This window comes from Lissotriton helveticus, chromosome 11 (genome assembly GCF_964261635.1).
Source record: "Lissotriton helveticus chromosome 11, aLisHel1.1, whole genome shotgun sequence".
NCBI lineage: Eukaryota > Metazoa > Chordata > Amphibia > Caudata > Salamandridae > Lissotriton > Lissotriton helveticus.
This window is the reverse complement of record NC_136072.1, coordinates 317,262,315-317,281,339: the sequence shown is the minus strand read 5'-3', so window position 1 is coordinate 317,281,339 and position 19,025 is coordinate 317,262,315. Positions and strand designations below refer to the sequence as shown.

Below are 19,025 nucleotides of genomic sequence, written 5' to 3'. Positions count from 1 at the left end.
CACATGCTAATTGCTGGAGGTGCCCTAATACCAATTGTGACTCCACACACATTATATGTGACTGCCCAATGATACAACCTTACTGGACTTATGTAGGTAGAATCTTACAATCTACAATGCCTTTATCTCTCCCACTTACGTCTGCTAATATACTTCTTCATGATCTCCGTCTCTCCCCGAAACTCTCCAAACCCCAAGGTCGTCTTTTCCATACAGCATTGACCACCGCAAAAATTTGTATCCTACGTCATTGGAAATCCACATCTCCTCCTTCGCAAGAAGAATGGCTGACAATTATGATACACACAGCATCACACGAAAAAGTGATTTACAACCTCCAGAATCAAACTGACATATTCCTTTAGGTTTAGTCACCTTTCATGAATATGAATAGTGGTATGGATGTTGATGTTAATACACCCAATGCTACTATTTCTGTACCTTAGTCCAATTATGTTGTTCTCCTTTTTACCCTTTATTCTTTCCCACCCCTGGTTATCCTATCCTATCTTATCTTATTCTATCTTATCCTCTCTTATCTTATCTTCTCTTCCTTTATCTCACGTCATATTATACTATTTTATATCTAACTTCTTTCCTATACCTGTCCACATTATCTATTGTCTCAAAACTCCCTTTTTTCCTTTTTTCTTTTTTCTTATTCTTATATTTGTTCAATTCTTTATTTACGTATTTATTCACATATATATTCTTTTTTTTAACAAATAGTACTTATCACCTATATATAGTTCTGCTTATAATGTATTAATTTCTCTACTATGAATTGCTACATGTTGAATGGTATTATCATTATTGTTCATGTGATTACTTTTTACAAAAATACTAATAAAAAATTAAAAAACATAAAAAAGGATAATACAGTAAATGAAATATCACCAGTGGATTCTTGTCTAATTTTAACACTTCCCCAGAAATAAGTGAATTTTTCATCACCACCCAACCCTAAATCAGGCTATTGGTATGTCCATTACTGGAGGTAGAACAAGACCTCTCTACTCCCCTGAATCATCTTTGGAAGAATGCGGAACTCAAAGCAATCATAAGAACAGCAACTCAATGAATTTCTATTGGGTATGGTGGCCTTCTGGAAATTTCAAGGTTTGATAAAGCAAGTAGTTACTGACTGCAACCAGGCAATAAATAAACATAGCAGATATAACAATAGGTGTAGTACAGGACACAAAGGATGTCAAGGGATGGCTGGAATTGAGTACAACGCAAAAAACAACTGATGAAAGGGAGAATTCTTAGGACCGATAAGAGAACTGAAGGAAAACTCACAGGGGAGGCCAACGTTGAGAGTGTGGGTATTACGTACATAGGAGGTAGAAAAAGAATGGAGAGAGTATACATTTGAGACAGAGGAGTGAGAGAAGATCTATTTATGGACCATGCAAAAGATAAGCAGAAGGTTAAAAAAAAGACTGGATGAGAGAAATGGGGAAAATGAAATGGAGTAAGTGGGAGAGAGACGGGAAAACATTGAAAACGAAAGAGAGGGGAAAAGATTGGAACATAGAATGAAAAAGGGGAAGAATAAAGCAGATAAAGGGGAATGAGAACAGGGCTGATGGAGGCAGGCAGATAGGAAATTAAATGTTGGTGTGAAAGTTGGAAAGACATAGAAACATGGAAAATCCAAAAGATGCAATGGTTGAGAATGTGGAGAGTGAAGGTGTAATGATGGAGTAAAGAAAGGGGAGAGAGGAGAAGCCTGTTCATGAGCACTGTTTTTAAGAAACTGAGGGTATACTAAGTTACTTAGTAAGAGTGAGCAAGAGCCCTGCCCCTCCTGAATAACCTCTACACCAATGGCAAGCCAGACTTCAGATAGAATATTAAAGGAAGGAATGGGCAAGCCCCCTGGAGGCACTGGACCATGTGGCCCGGGAGGCATGGTTGAAGTTCTGTCTCTTTAAGTCTCTATATGACTGGCACTTTGACCCCTGTGAAACTACGGGCGGCAGGCCTGCTACCCAATGCAAATTGCTGGTGCTGCGCTCAAGACCGCTACAACCTGATTTATATAATCTGTGACTGCCCCACAGTCAGACCTTCCTGGGATTGGCACCACACTGAGTGAGATCCTACCAGTCAAAACACCCTTACTCCACCTGTTGATCCTCCTGTATGACTTTGCAAATTCCCTGAATCTTTCATGCCTTCAGGGCCGCCTTCTGTACACAGCGCTAGCCATGGCAAAAATGTACATTCTCTGTCACTGGTACTAACCCACCACCCCTGCCTCATGACTAATGGTTCTCGGCAGTGTACTTGACGGCCTCATTTGAGAATGTCATCTACAAATTGCAGGACAAAAACAGTGGCCTTCCTCCTCACCTGGGCACCTTTTCTTCAGGACGGTAGCTGCTAGCCCCTAGGTGTGGACATCCTTGGCTTCCTGCAGGGGTACCAGAAGCTACGCTGTGCTACCAGTGTCCCAGGTCTTGAGACCCTACCCTGTCATGGTACTTGTGGGTGCGTCCTCACTTCTGTTTTATTATTATTAAATTAGTTTTGTAACGCGCGCAGCTACCCAAAAAGGGTTTCCCAGCGCCTAGCACACATATTGCTAGAAAAGAGCCGTCAAGAACCATTTGCTACTAAAAAAGCCAGGTTTTAAGATTTCTTCGAAAACTGAGATAGGGCGTGTCATTTTTCAGGGACACCGGAAGAGAATTCCAGATTTTAGGGCCAAGACAAGAAAAGGAACGGCCTCCCATTCTTGCAAGTTTAAATCTGGGAATCACGAAGTCTCCATGGGCTGTAGAGCGCAGGGGAATAGAAGGAATGTAAGGATGGATGAGCTCTTGCAGATACGCTGGTGCCACACCTTGTATGATTTTAAAGATGTAACACAGGGTTTTAAATTTGATTCTTTGATCAATTCGAAGCCAATGAAGGTCACGTAAATACGGCGAGATGGAAGCATATCTAGGAACTTGACAAAGAAGACGTACTGCAGAGTTCTGGACTACCTGTAGCTTTCTCAATACCATTTGGCAGCTACCGAGATAGAGAACATTGCCGTAATCGAGGCGAGAGGTGATGAATGCCTGCACTACCGTGCGTTGGGTTGAGGCAGGAATCATCCAAATAATCTTACGAAGCCACCTCAAGATCGTGAAACAGATGGCAGCAACACTCGCCACCTGTTGTCTCATAGAGAGACTATCATCAATAATGATGCCCAGATTACGGACATGGATGACAGGTAGGGGAAAGGAACCCATTTCCTGAGGCCAGTGTTGAGGGCCCTATAGGTCCTTGTGCTTGCCCAGGATAAGGACCTCAGTCTTATCCCCATTTAACTTCAAAAATGTAAGGCGCATCCACTCTGTCACTTGCCGTACTGAAGGGCAGATGTCGTAGCGTCTTTAGTGGTGGGCAGCGAAAAGACAATCTGCGTATCATCCGCATACGAATATAGGGAAAGACCCGCCTCTTCCACAATCTCTGCCAGAGGTCTGACATAGATGTTGAAGAGCAGGAGGCTTAAAATGGATCCCTTTGGGACTTCATATGCTGATACGAGATCTTAGATGATGCTTTAGCAGAAAAGACTTGAAAAGTGCGACCATCAAGGAATGAAGCAAACCAGGATAGGGCAGTGCTGTCCATATCAAGAAACCTAGGGGCGTTTTTTTCTACCTCCACCTTTCCCTTTGCCTCTCACGACTCAATTTGCTTCTCTCTTCTTTTCTCATCACCCCACCTATCCCCCCCCACACTGGTGAGCGTGTTTGTGTGGGCACCCTGCTAACCTTCCTCTCTCTCCTTCTTATGTCATGTTCTCCCCACTGCTACCCCTCTCTATACTGGACACCATGCACTCCAATGTAGACCCATGTGTTATCTCTGGAACTGCCCTTCGTGAACCCCCCAGTACCCCAGCTATGTGGGACCGCCGCATGCTGTGCATCTAGAGCTATATTTATTTTGCACTGTATGATTGCTTCCTGCATCAAGTATCATGTTCCCCACCCCATTCCGTAACCGCTTGCTTTATTTCAACCTTTCAATAAAGAATTTTGAACCAAACAAAAAAAAAGAGTGTGCAAGAGCTACTGGGCTTAAAGGTAAACAGGGACATTGGATTATCAGAGGTGGAGCTGGAATCTAAAGACACTTGAGAGTGAGATGGATGGAGCCTAGGGAACTGAACCTGAGCAGGATCCTCAGGAGACCAAAAAGTACAAGTGGGCTAAGGGTCCTATTGATAAATGGCTAGGTAAGAGGGCTATTGATTCTGAGTAAAGGTTCAAGCCTTAAGACGGGACGCATACATGGTCCTTGAGGGTGAACAGAAGCCTCCAGACTTCAGAATGAGTGTGAACCTCTGGTGTCATGCCGGTCAGTGGCAATTGAGGATCCCTAAGGCTGACCAGGAATTTTAATACCCGACCGGTAATTCAGAGATCCGAGGGTGAGGTAGGGCTTGGGATCTAATAGTGAGCAATGGATTCAGGGACCAGAGGATGAGAAGATTTAGTGATGTGAAGGTACGCAGCAGAAGATCTGCGAGTGAGCTACAAAAGAATAATGGTATTTTCAGACTTGTATAATGCAACTGGCTCTAGAACCTTTAAAAAGCCGAATTTACCACAAATTTCTCCCCAAATTAGCCCAGTGATATTAACCATGCATCGTTGGTTGTTTGCTGAGGAGGACGCTGGTATTGGACTCCAAGTCCCAGGGGGCGCGAGGAGAGAGCCCGCATCTGAGCCTGATTGACGCGCCTACATAGCGCCTCGCCGCTCCCGCTTCGCGGGAGCCGCATCGTTGGTTGTTTGCTGAGGAGGACGCTGGTATTGGACTCCAAGTCCCAGGGGGCACAAGGAGAGAGCCCGCACCTGAGCCTGATTGACGCGCCTACATAGCGCCTCGCCCCACCCGCGTCGCGGGACACGCCCACGCGGGTGTCGGGCAAAGCCCGGGCCCGTTTGAGCCCGTTCGAGACCGCGAGAGGCTGGGCTGGGCCCCTTCTCTTAGTCGCAGCTACTCAAAATCATTGGTCATCTTGCCTCCTCAGTAAGTGGACTCTTGCTTTGTTCTGTTTCTTGGGCAAATTGCCATCTTTATTAAAGTAAGTTAAGATATGGCAACACGGGAGGGGCGAAGCAGGAAAGTGGCTGGAGCAGGCTATGTTGTAGGAACACTAGACCAATTTATCTTGAGGGCTTCATCTGTTTTGGCTCACGAGATAGAAATTACGGAGCGTAGACTTTCTATGGATCCTGTATTTACAAAGAGGTCGTCTTTGGGGGGGATTTTGAACGTCTGTTCACCATCAAGAGCCTCCCAGTCCCCCCCCTCCTCCTTTGCTTCAGATGTTGACCCCGGGTATCCAACAGAATGACTGCCCAGTAAAAGATAAGGTAGCGTCCGGAGGCGAAGCATCGCAATACACTCCTAATAATATTGTATTATGCAACGCCTTGGTCCACAATCAGCCCACTATATCGAAGCACAATGTACAAGGGGCAATCCCCAAAAGGTAGCGAGGGGGAGCCCAGCAGAAGGGGAAGAATCATAAAATACCCAAGCTAAGCAAATTGGATGAAAATAAATCTGTTGGCTCGGCAACCATCGAGGACCCACCGCAAACTCTTGATGTTGCAAATAATGGGAATCCTGACGGAAGTGGTATTGGACTGCCAAAGTCGATAGACGAATGTCTGTTTAAAATAGGTAACATAATGAAATCATCCCTGGAACCCATATTATCGAGACTCTTGTCAATTGAGAATAGGCTTGTGGAACTTGAGTCCTCATTAACCCTTGTTGTAAGTGCTACGAATAGTAGTACAGTGGGTGGCAGGTGCGATAGAGACCCCTTGAGGGTGGGGAGTGGAGGGGGGTCCGCAGTGTCTGCAGTATTGGCAGGCTCTAATTCAACATCTATTGTGGGTGTGGGACCCGGGCCAACTGTTAAAAATCCTATGAGACCGGGAATAACTACTTCACCAGTACTTGTGACCACAGAGTGGCCCCTGTATTGGTAATAGAGAACTTCAGGGACAGTCCCAGCCCCAGTTAACGGGTTCCCCCTACAGGGGAAACCAGTATGGGAATGAGCTAGAAAGTGTATACCAACATCTAGACCTCCCCCCTGTGTGCTCGCCCTATGTCACCGGTCTGACTGGCGTCCCAGTACTTAAGCAAGGGCAATTAGAAACTTACGAGCAATTGAAGAACAAGACAATGCATTGGTTAAATGTCAACAGACCACTGACCCGTGATATACAGTCCAACATTTTATTTGTAAGAAGGGTGGATTGGGTACGACCCAAGAAGAAAAATATCATAGGGGATTGTATTGCGGTTCTCTTTAATGACCCAAGGGTTGCCGAACATGTCTGTTGGGGTACTCTGGTAAATCCACATATTCATACACAGGCCAGGGATTTGGGCTTTTTCTACATTCCACCAGACTATATGTCTGATTTAGAGAATGTTGAACCAGTGAGAGGTAGGAGGGGCCACCTCACCAGGAAGACAACTTACTCAAATGGGGGCCAACAATTCTCAATACCTATGCATAATAGATTTGCGCGACTGGACTCAGTGGATTGACTGATTACAGTTGGCACTGACCAGACCACTATTTTGGTTGGGCAGAAGGCGCTAATTAATGAAAGGCCCTCAGGGAGGATGGTGCATTAACCCTTAAGACCCGAGGAAGTAGGGACCAGTAAAATCGAAGGACAACTCATAGTTGATAATAGCGCTGAGGGCCTTACCCAAGAATTAATAAAGGATATAACAAACATCTCTAGTGCAGCCATTTTATATCCAGAAGCTCAACCCCATTACCCTCCTTGCCCTGACGATTTAGGCGTTCATGAGAATACAGAGCCTTATGTTAATGCAGGGAGTGCCTTAGAGGACACTAAAGGCGGTATAAAAGTGTTGTCCTGGAACATTGCGGGTCTTGTGTCCAAACTTGATTTATCAGATTGGGGGAGTTCATCGATTCACACGGGATTTGCCTCCTACAAGAGACCTGCACCCTAACCCCTGTCCATTGAGTGGGGTTCGTAACATATTATGATCCAGCTGTTAAGGGACCTAAAGGCAGACCATCTGGGGGATTGTGTATATGGGTGGGAATCCACCTTGATCTTGTGGCAAGGAGAGTCGACACCCACTGCCCTGATTTAACCTGATTTCTCCTGACAACCAGGAACTCAGAAAAACTGGCACTTATCAACATCTATTCTCGACCAGTCCAGTACGGATGGACATCCCAGACTTTGGAATCTTTGAATAACTTTCTGAAATCTCTTCTGGGTGATGTGCACCTCCTAATTGGCGGGGATTTTAATTGCCATTATGAACCCCTTATTGGTATTTCGCAACCTATTAGTGCTGACGAGGATGCAACTTGGTCAGTTCCACCGCCAAATACATATCCGGCTAAGGGGTGGACACCAGTTGGTCTCCAAATGACTTCCCTTACCCTAACTTTCTCTACAGGGGCTTGTAATGGGCGTTTTCCGAAGGATAACCCAGGCCAACCAACGTTTGAAAGAGCGGGCCAAACATCAGTAATTGACTATTTTCTAATCAGTATAGATATATGGCAAAAAGTTTTAGATTTTAGTATTGTGCAGCGCACCAAAAGTGACCATAACCCCTTGGTCACTCTTTTAGATATCTGTTCCAACGGCGCAGACCAAGGTTCTGTAATTTCACCCAGAAGTGATTACAGAGTTGGGGTTGGAGGGAGGCGTATTCGCTGGGCGAAAATCACCCAATCCACAGAAACAATGGCAAGAATGTACAAAAGTATAATTCCATTGTTAGAAAAGGCATGCATTGTATCAGAAAATTCCCTTAACAGCGCTAGCTGTGACGACCTGGGAGAAATCCACCAGGAAATGGTTGTAACCCTGGCGGATTTCTTTTTTAATACAAGGCTCAATAAGAGCAAACACCATGGTGATAAGAATCCATGGTTTAATAGGGGATGTAGGGCAGCAAAGCGAACTCTCCTATCCTCCTTTAAGGAGGGTAATCCGTTGCGTATTAAGGAAGCTAGGGTAGTTTAAAAAAAATCATTTTAAATGCAAAAATAGAATGGGAAGCAGAAAGATGGCAGACCATTAAGTCCGCGTTAGATGCAAAAGATGCGAAGGCCTTCTGGAACTGGTTCACACTTGGAAGCTAGAGGACAAGTCTATCATCGATCCAAACATCTGTGAAGAAGCATGGCGCTTACATTTTAAAGAATTATATTCAAACCACTCAGTTGAATCAAGTGAGTTGCCAGTTTGTCTTTAAAATCCCGATCACACATGGTGCATACCACCCTGCACAGTGGCTGAGGTACAACTGGCCCTAGCCAAACTCCAAAGGAATAAAGCGCCCAGCTTGGACAAGATTCCAGGAGATTTGTATAGAGAGGAACAGGCAGTGTGGGCCCCTTACTTACAATTATTATTGAATGCAATTTTAGGGGGCCTCCCTGCCCCCTGTACGTGGGCGGCGGCAGAGATTATCCCCATTTATAAAAAGGGTTCACCTATGGAACCGGCAAACTACAGGCCAATAAGCCTGATCGACGTATCCCAAAAAATATACGCTAGGGTTTTATTACAACGTCTGCAAGAATGGATGAGCGACCAAGATATCCTTACACCGTTACAAGGAGGCTTTAGGGTCAAAACCTGCACAATAGACCAGTTATTCAGGCTCCATTTAATTTACTGGAAGCATGTTGTGTTGGGAGGTGGTAGTCTATATCTAACCTTTGTAGACCTGAAATCGGCATTTGATATATTGGACCGTAACCAGCTCTGGAGTATTCTGCTGGGTATGGGGGCTCCACCATATATTTGCCAGCAGTTTAAACTTCTTCACGAAGGTGCCTTTGCGAGAGTAAGGTATGGCAAGACCGGGCAACTGACGGCCCGATTTCCTGTAGACAAAGGGGTCAGGCAGGGTTGTGTACTCGCGCCGACCCTCTTTTCACTTTTTTTAAATGGGCTGATAGAAGAGCTTCTTGCCATCAAGAATATAGACTGCCCGAAACTGGCATCACGCAGTTTTCCCGCACTTATGTTTGCGGATGACACGCTGCTGCTCTCAAAGTCATCTATGGGCATGCAGCGTGTGTTAAACGCGTTTTGCCAGTTTTGTCAAAAAGGAATTTTGTGGTCAACATTAATAAAACCAAATATTTGGTTTTTAATGCCAACCCCATCAATTGTCCTCATCCAATGATGGAGGATAGGCCCCTGGAAAGGGTATCCGTCTTTGATTATTTGGGCCGGATGTATGACGTTACAACGCATACTTTTACCACGCCTACCATTACCACGCATTTTTTACAACGCAGGATCCATTACAACGCATACCATTACCACGCATGTATTTACAACGCAGGTACTTTTACAACGCATACAATTACAACGTAAGTATTGGTAAGTATATAATATTTTTTAATATTTAATTTAATTAAAATTAATATAATGTAATTTAATTTAATTTAATTCATTTAATTTAATTTAATCTAATTTAATTTAATTTAATTAATTTAATTTAATTTAATCAATTTAATTTAATGTAATTTAAATTTAATTATATTTAATTTTTACCCTGTACCCTTTTACCCAAAAACCCAAAACTGACCCTGAACCCAAAAAATACCCCTTTACCCAAAAACCCAAAACTGACCCTGAACCCTAAAAATACCCCTTTATCCAAAAACTCAAAACTGACCCTAAACCCTAAAAATACCCCTTTACCCAAAAACCCAAAACTGACCCTGAACCCTAAAAATACCCCTTTACCCAAAAACCCAAAACTGACCCTGAACCCTAAAAATACCCCTTTACCCAAAAACTGAAAACTGACCCTGAACCCTAAAAATACCCCTTTACCCAAAAACCCAAAACTGACCCTGAACCCTAAAAATACCCCTTTACCCAAAAACTGAAATCTGACCCTAAACCCTAAAAATACCCCTTTACCCAAAAACTGAAAACTGACCCTGAACCCTAAAAATACCCCTTTACCCAAAAACTGAAAACTGACCCTAAAAATACCCCTTTACCCAAAAACTGAAAACTGACCCTAAACCTTAAAAATACCCCTTTACCCAAAAACTGAAAACTGACCCTGAACCCTAAAAATACCCCTTTACCCAAAAACCCAAATAATATTTTTAATAAAATAATATACTTACCAATACTTACGTTGTAATGGTATGCGTTGTAAAAGTACCTGCGTTGTAAATACATGCGTGGTAATGGTATGCGTTGTAATGGATCCTGCGTTGTAAAAAATGCGTGATAATGGTAGGTCGTGGTAAAAGTTGCGTTGTAAAGGTTGTATACCATTTGGGCCTGACGTTGAACGATAAAATGGGGTGGGGTCCGCAGATGGAGAAGGCTAATTTGAGATTAATGCAGGCCATGGGGGGAATCCTAAAAGTACAAAAGAAGTGCGTTTTATAAACTATAGGCCCACCTCTGGAAATCTATAAAGTCCAAGCTGGGGCAACATCCCTCTATGGGGCGAAACTGTGGGGGCATAGACCCTCCAATACCCTTACATTAAAAGATAACAAATTTATTAGACAAATTTTGACCCTGCCGAAAAACACACCATTAGTACCGCTTAGGATGGACTTAAACATTCTCCCAATCTCTGATGTTATTGCAACACGTCCGCTGCTTTATTGGCGGCGGTTGTGGTGCACTCCCGAGCTGGGTAGCTACAGGGAAGAATTGAGAGCGGTAATGACAACATTTGGGGCCGGCAGTATACCCTGGCTAGCTTTTGTAAGGCACTCTTTTAGTGCAATTGGTATGGAAAACCTCTGGACCAATCCGGAGGTTTCTTGTCTAGAGATATCTAAAAAAAACACTAAAAAATGCACTTAAAGAGTTTAAATTGATGGAAATTTTTCAGTCTGTAAAACTAACAAGTCTCACACATGGGTTTCTGGACTTTAAGTGCCATTACGAATTTGAGCAGGTGCTAGATTCTATTCAGTCGATGTTAGCTAAAAAGCTTTTCCTCCAGTTTAGATATGGCACTCTACCACTATTTGCAACTACCAGTAAGTGGGTGGGAGTCCCAAATCGACTCTGTCCTGGATGCCGAGTAGAGGAGGAAACAGCATTCCACGTAATACTCTTCTGTGTGGCATATAAAAAATCTAGGCAGAAATGGATAATCCAATTGTGTAGGAAGTTGGGTATTAGGAATTATCCTGACTTTTTCAGGATCCTAAGAACAGATACCAACCCAGCCTATGTGGTTTCAATAGCTAAGTTTCTGCTCTCCATGTGGCTAACCCGCAGAAACCTGTTAAAATCGGATTCGATTTTTTAGAGTTGTATCGCATCCCCTATTCGTAATGGAATCACTGAGTTTTAAATGTTACTTTTAGTTGGAGGGAGAATCAGTTTTATCTAGTATGGGATCGGGAGATTAGTGTGTTGTTTTTAGAACTCTAGAATTGTATATATAATTTAAATTTTTAAAGTGTCTTTCTATACTTGTGAGATTTTATATTTTAATGATTTTTATGTAACTCTATTGTTGTATTATGCCCGAATTCCCAATGTACGTAACACATTTTTATCCTTAACCCACCCTGGATCTGTAATTGTTGGAATTGTATGTGCTTTTATGGTTATAAATAACCGCAATAAAGTTTTGGGGATCGGATTAACCATGCATTGTTTAATGAAAGGTTGCATTCTGCAATTGTTGTTCACTTTTTTTTGTGTTCCCGGGACAATTTATGGTCCCAATCCGACCATGCCTGGAACGACAGAAGTGTCTCCACTGGGAGGACAATATGTTCCCATTAACTGCCTCTACTAGATGTATGGCCATCTATTATAACTGACTGAAACGTACTGGTGTTATTTTACCAAGTGAGTGTGAACAATCCCAAATAAACAGCACAAGCAATTATTATGGCAAGCCATTTCGAGGGACATTTTCCCAAAAGAACAGCCACATGTAGCTTGATACATTTTCGTAAATATAACTTAAAGATACTGTCATAAGAATGGGGATTACAGAATTAAGCAGTAGATATAGGTACAAAAGAGAGCTAATCTTCTACAAAAACAAATAAATTCATGCACCCACTAAAAACTCATGTGACCCTAGAACCCTTGGTTGCTTAGCAGAAAGATACCTGTGCTGCATGGGGAATAGTGCCTGCCTCTGTCATCGGTTCGTGTTTTCAGTACACAAATTCATCCCTTTCTTCACTTCTTTTTGGTCCATGCACTGTGGGCCAAGATTTACTAAGGCTTTGCACTGTCAATAGCAGAGCGCAGTGTGACCCATGCTATTATCCAGAAGAAAAGGTGTTTTGTGCTGGAAGGGTTACTTTTCACAGTGCACAGAGCACTTTCTGCCGCATCAAATGAGCGTTATTGGGGCAGATCAACACCCATAGGTCTTCCTGCCAAGCCCAATCTACTAAAATGGCTTGACTGAGCTTTGCGTCAAAACTAATGCCTGTTTAAAGAATGGACAGACAAGGAAAATGCGCTAACTTCTCCCCCCCCCCAAAAAAAAAAAAATTCGAAACGTTGCATGTGTGCTGCAGTGAACACAACTCAGCCACTGTATGACAACCCTCCTAATTTCTACTGATGTGTATGCTTCCTGTACATGTCCTCTATAAGACTGCTCCCACTCACCTCTGTACCAAGATGTGGGGGCACCAGCAGGCCAATTTCGGTAGAGATGGCCCTGTGCAGGGGTTGCCTCCTTGCACAATGCAGTAGATTTAAATGCTGTGATGCAAAAAACGTAGTAAATCCAAGCATTGGTTTTTACAAGAAAGGTCCACCTTTGGCCTGGGTGTGCAGGGTCCATTATAAAAAAGGTAAAGGGTGCTGTTGCGCCTTGCAAATAATGCCACTTTGAGCACTCGTAGGGCATACCGCATAGAACTGTCCTGCAGTGTTGGCCACGGTAACGGTACCGCTCCCAGTAAAACCCTTATGTGTCTGCACTGAATGGATGGCTCTTGTGGTACAACTGCCTTGCAGTATCAGCTTTGAATGAGACTTCTGCCACTGCGTTTATGTCGTTCAGACTCTTGGTACAAGGAGACTGAATTTGCTCATTGTGTCATTGATAGATCACAATCATGAGGCCCAATGTGTATTATTTTGTACATCTTCTACTTTTTCCCATAGGTGAACACTCTGAAGGAGCAACTGGAACAGGAGATGAGGCGCAGACAGTCGTATATCAGCCAAACCTTACGAAATGGATTGTAGCAAGCTGTCTTCCCTGCTCCAATCCTGAACAGGAGACCAAGTCTATCTGATCCACTGACGACACTGTGAAGACCCAACTGACAGTATTTACTGACAAGCTGTGGAAAGCAGGGTCATAATCTGTATTTGCTGACAAGACCTGACTGAAATCAGTATCCATAGACACAACTGCGAAGCCTTAACTGATATCTATTTTGAATTGTAAGAGAGAGGGCCCATTTAAGGATAGGGGATTGAGGGCACACTAGTGGCTGGGTGATTCTTATTTTCTTACTATCAATAAAGAGGAGAGAGATGGAGGTACTGGTTAGGTTCACCCTCCAATACTACGTGTCAAAGACTAAACCGTATGTATGTTGAATCGGGTGCTCAAACATTAGGTGTGCATCCGCCATTTTTATAGGTTTTAACAAGGAGTGGCACGCATGGGGCTGTCCTCGTGTGGTCCTGAAGAAGAGGTTTAGGGGATACCTCGAAACATGTCGACAGAATATTAGGGACTGTATACACATAATAGTTATATCTTTTCCCTACTATTTACCCCCCTTTTTATCCATACCAGCTAGGAGCGAGAATAAAATATTATCTCACTAGCTAGGTATTTTTAACATCACTTTAACCACTCCACGAACACTGCACTACACATTTCTCCACAAAAAAAGTGCTCCTACATAGTTCCGCAAGTCGCAGCATGCCCCAAGCAGCAGCTGTTTGGGATGGCCCCAATGATTAAGCATGTCACCTAGGGGCAACCCTGAGTGAGTAAGGGGACTCAAGAAAATAATTTTCTTTTCTTCGGACAGGGGTCTTGGTTTTTTTTTGCACATTCAGCGGAATCCCTATTCCCTTGATTATGTTCTTATTTTCTTACAGTGGCATATTGACTTCTTGCTCATCCATAAAGCCACTTTTCATCTAGAAGACTCTAGTTCCCCACAACACACAGTATTATTGTGCCATGACTAGGCATGATAGAAACAAAGAGGAGACCCTTAAAGCCAAAGGAATAGGGTACTATACAGTGAAAAGAGGGTAGTATCCTTTGGACCCTATAACAATCTCTAATATTCCATTCGTCTACACATCACATTTAACCAGGTATATACTCACCCTACAGTCACATACACACTTAAGAGAATTATGCCATATATCTCCCACAAAGGATCATGAATCATCAGGTTTACAAAAATATAAATCGTTTTATTGGTAAAAAAATAGTGATGCTAAAATAATCATTAAAACAAGGGAAAACCCCTATACCTAATAAACACAAAATATCATATAACTAAATCAACAATGTTCACATGGGCACAAAAATAATCACAAGTTAATTCACAATTCATTAAAAACACAATAAAATAACACAAGAGAGTATGTAGCACAGACAAATTCAATATGTCCTTTGTTTGTTACACATCTGTATCTTAACAATCGTTTGGGCAAGGATCTTGGTGCCAAGTACTCGTTGACCTCCGCCTTTCTCACAGATTGTGCACTGTAATGAGTGTCGACTCGTTTCGATGGATATATTGTTTCACCATCTTTTTCAAAACAAAAACGATTTATGCTCTCTAAAGTTAGAGGCTACCGGCTGTGTTTCCGCATATACAGATGCTTGTTTCTGGCAATCGACAACATCACGTAGCCATTCCTTGAACTTTGGGGCTCGTCCCCTACCCCACCGACATGCTACCCTGCGTTTGGCTAAAAGAAGGGTAATATCAAGGAACTTTCTATACTGCTTGGGTATTTGTGCTGTATATCCCATCACCATAACCAACGGGTCTTTTGCCAGTTCAGTATCTAGCATGTGTTCAAGAGCTGTGTGTACCTGTGTCCAATAGTCCCATACCCTCGGGCACTCCCATGCTAAATGCAGGAAGCCTGCTCCCGGTCTCCCACACCTATCACATCTATCGCTTTCCGACAGCTGAAACCTACAGGCGGTACTACTTGTTGCCGCGATATTATGCAAATAACTTGGAATGTGGTATCTTGACTTTGTATCCACTGTTGCGTTCCTTTAGAATGTATCTGTGGATGCATGGTAGTAAAGAGAAGAAAGAGCACGAAGGGCCTCACCTGAGTGATAAACTGCAGCATTCTAAATAGACAGCATATATTGTGGCCAACTGGTCTGTAGCCTTCCCATTTATTCGTAAAATGTAAAGCACACAAAAAAAAGATTTTTTGTTTTCAATTTATGTATCAACCTGAGTGCAGCTTGGTTAAACGGGTTCCAAGAATGATATCATATTACTAATGTTACCTTCTTAGGGCCCTTCGCACCAAATAGTTTGTTTGTATTTTTATTAGGACCCCAAAACCAACCTCCTTTCTATGGGGGCTGGTTTGCCGCTCCTCCTATACGAGTTGATCGAATCTATCGTCCTCTACAAGTCCCTCTTTATAATTAGGGTCTAAAAGAATAGAGAACCTTTATTTACCAAACAAGGAAAATATCATATGCAACTATATACGCGCTGTTGTTTTAAAGCACCTAATCCCCGTTGCTCATGGGCATTAATGTCAGACTGTTCTCGTAGTCTGCCACAGCTTCCTGGGTCTTTGTTATTGGGGCACTGAGTGCATATGTATGTGCGTGTCACTCATTCGCACATCCTGCAATCTAGAGGAAATGAAAGGTTAACTTTGCACATCAGTTCGTGTTTCTCCTTATCCTGAATCCATTCACCACCTTTCAGCAAATCTCCTTGGTCTGATTTATTTTAGACGCACAATTTAGCTGTGGGCTGTGACAGAGGACCTTTGCACTAGTTACTGCTTGGGATTTGCCATATAACTGCATGCAGGAATTAACAGACTCCGCTCCATCCTCACTTCACACGTGCCATACACTGCTGGACTTAAGGATGTGCTTCCTGTTTCACTTATTACACAGGGATATGTGTGGTATAACTCTTGAACTAATTTTGCTATCACAATCAAGGCGTGCAGAAATTCCTGGTTAAATCCCCTCTACATCACATTTACGACATATAAAGCCTAGTTTTTGTGGGTTGTGACTCCTCTGCCTTTTTACTTTTAACAGCAATGCAAGATGGTTGCTAGGATTAAGCACTCATCTTTATCTTTCCATTGATAACACAGCATAGGGCTGCCACCTGCGATCATAGACTAATGTCCCTGGCCTCTTTTCAATCATGTTGCAGGGCTGCAGCATCTGCTAGCATAAAACATTGCAAGCAAAGAAGAGAAACAATGTCTCTTGGGATTAGATTGGTACAAATAGATGAGTTGCTAATTTGTTAGTTTACTAGCCATGCATCACAAACTCTGATCCGAGCTTTTCCACTTTACCATATTTTGTGATCTCAGACGAACAGACACATTTATGTCGACTTTGTTATTTGGCTAAAAGTGTGAATCTGTATAAAAATATGACATATCAACTAGGGAAACTTACCTAGGCAAGTAACATTGTACGTATATGTACAGGCATAAAAATCTGAACAGCAGATAATGTGATTACATATATGTCAAATAACATACAAGGTTGCCTATGTTATTTTTATCAAATTTATCAAATTATTTATTAATTAATTAATCGACTTGGGCGGTCATTTCAAGTTTGAGTGTCAACATACCGCCAGCTTTTTTCATTATCTTAGCTATCCAAATTGTACATTACTTTTAAGTGGTAAGTGGTAACTGTTTGATTAACTCATGTGAGATATAAGAAAAAAAGAGAACAAAGGTAAATCATTGTATCATAAAATGTGTATTCATTAATGTATGTATTGTACATTTTGACACAATTAAATCAAGGATTTTTTATGTATAAAATTATCAGATATATATAGATATTTGTTCTAATGTGATAATATTTTATAATTAATAAATAATTTGATAGTCAAGTTTCGGAGCCGAGAATGTAGACATCGCAACACTGCTACACTACGGTGCCAAACATTTTTGCTTTGGACCCAAAACTTTGACGTCGAAGCTGAAATCCCACACATTTGGCAAGCATACTGAGCCTGTAGAACCGGTGCTACGAAGGCTACAAGAGGAGATAGACTCCAGACAAAAACATATAATGATACACCGGGACACTGGTAGTATCATTTCAAGACCTCCTCAATCTGCTGCACAACCAACCAAGAGACAGTTATCTTTTGAGGAAGCTTTGGAAGTACCAATAACACCAAAGCACAGAAAGAAGGCAGACAAGGACACAAGTGTGAACGCATTCAGGAGGATTAACCTGATTGCACTACTGACCGTATTACTTGTCCATCGGAACAACACTGGAGTGCGTGACTCCCTTTCAACCAGACAAGGACACAAGCTCAGCGGATATTATCCCACCACCGACATCTGCTGCACACCACTAACAGTCGCCACTGCTTTCACCTATAGAACCTATACCATACTCTCCAGAGGATTCCATACTCTCTTTAACAGGAGGTGCAGCCGACAGGGATGTGTTTTTCATCCCTCCACTGGATGACCCGTGGGATTTATAGTTTGCAGACCCACCTGCCAACACAGACCCAGATCTGTTTCCCGCAAAGCCTTTTTCACCAGACGACACAGCTACCCATCACAAACTAATAGGTAGAGCTGCAGTCTTCCATAAAGTACAACTCCATGCTGAGTCACTGGAGGAAGATTACTTTTTTGAACCCTCTCCTCCAGGCAGTGCTCAGGACAATAGCTACCCATGTTTAAAGGTATGCCGGACCACACAACAGACACGTTAAATTACCCTGTTAGATTGTGGGTCATCACACCTAGTGTTGACAAAAAATACATGGCGTCACCCAGCGACCCTATTGACATAAATGGACTACTCTCTCCCGATTCGTTAATAGTGGCCACAGCACACAAAAAAGGTAACTCTCAAATATCTGACGCCCACCCACACCGTAAAAAGAAAGCAAAAAGATCGATTCAGCTGGAACTAGGGTAGTTGCCCAATCAGCCAGCTACTGGAAGATTGCTAATTCCATTGGCCTCCTATCTCAGTATGACAGGGCCCACTGGGACAAGAGGGAGGAGCTCCCACAACATCTACCAGAAGGGTACAAAAAGAGGAGATACCAGATTGCCTCAGAAGGCAAACTAATTTCGAACACTGCAATTCGCTGCCACCCGTGATGCTGCTCATACCGCAACTAGAGGCATAAATTCAAGTATACTCCTTAGGTGACATGCCTGGCTTAAAGTAACAGGTTTTGAACCTAGGTGCAGTAGAATCTCTTGGCTCTCCCCTTCAACGGAGAACACTTATTTAGCCCACTAGTCAACACATTATTAGAGAAAATAAAGAAATACAATGAAACAGGAGTTGCAGACATCGTCGCAATGCGGGTCCTTTTGTCGCCCCTCTTATCATGGAGGATCCAAAACCCCCTCTCATAAAACCTCTACCTCCTACTAGCATCCCCAGGCACAAACCACCTTGCCAAGGATATTCTACATAGGATCTTATAGAGGCAATAATTCCAAAGGTAGAGGCAAGGGAGGTTTCACCAAGCCCTCTGCCACCGCCATCTCCACCAAACCCTGACTTACCAACCATCCCCGACCACAAAACACATGTCCGGTCAATTACAATGCTTCTTTCCTGCATGGCAGAATATCACTTCCAACCTGTGGGTGTTGTACATTATCCAACATGCTTATTGTCTGGAGCTTACTTCCACACCTCCAAACATTCCACCTTGCAACCACAAACTCTTATCACAACATCAATAGTTGCTCAAGGAA

The 19,025-nt window shown here is 42.8% G+C and overlaps 1 protein-coding gene across 1 annotated transcript in view; it reads left to right on the top strand.

Moving 5' to 3' along the window:
• The window catches only part of CROCC2 (ciliary rootlet coiled-coil, rootletin family member 2), a 1,301,560-nt gene extending 1,288,271 nt beyond the window's left edge, over positions 1 to 13,289 (top strand). The window contains exon 37 of the mRNA XM_078665477.1: positions 13,206 to 13,289. Coding sequence (XP_078521603.1) covers positions 13,206 to 13,289 — 84 coding nt within the window. The remainder of the gene's footprint in view (positions 1 to 13,205) is intronic.
• The last annotated feature ends 5,736 nt before the right edge of the window (positions 13,290 to 19,025 follow it).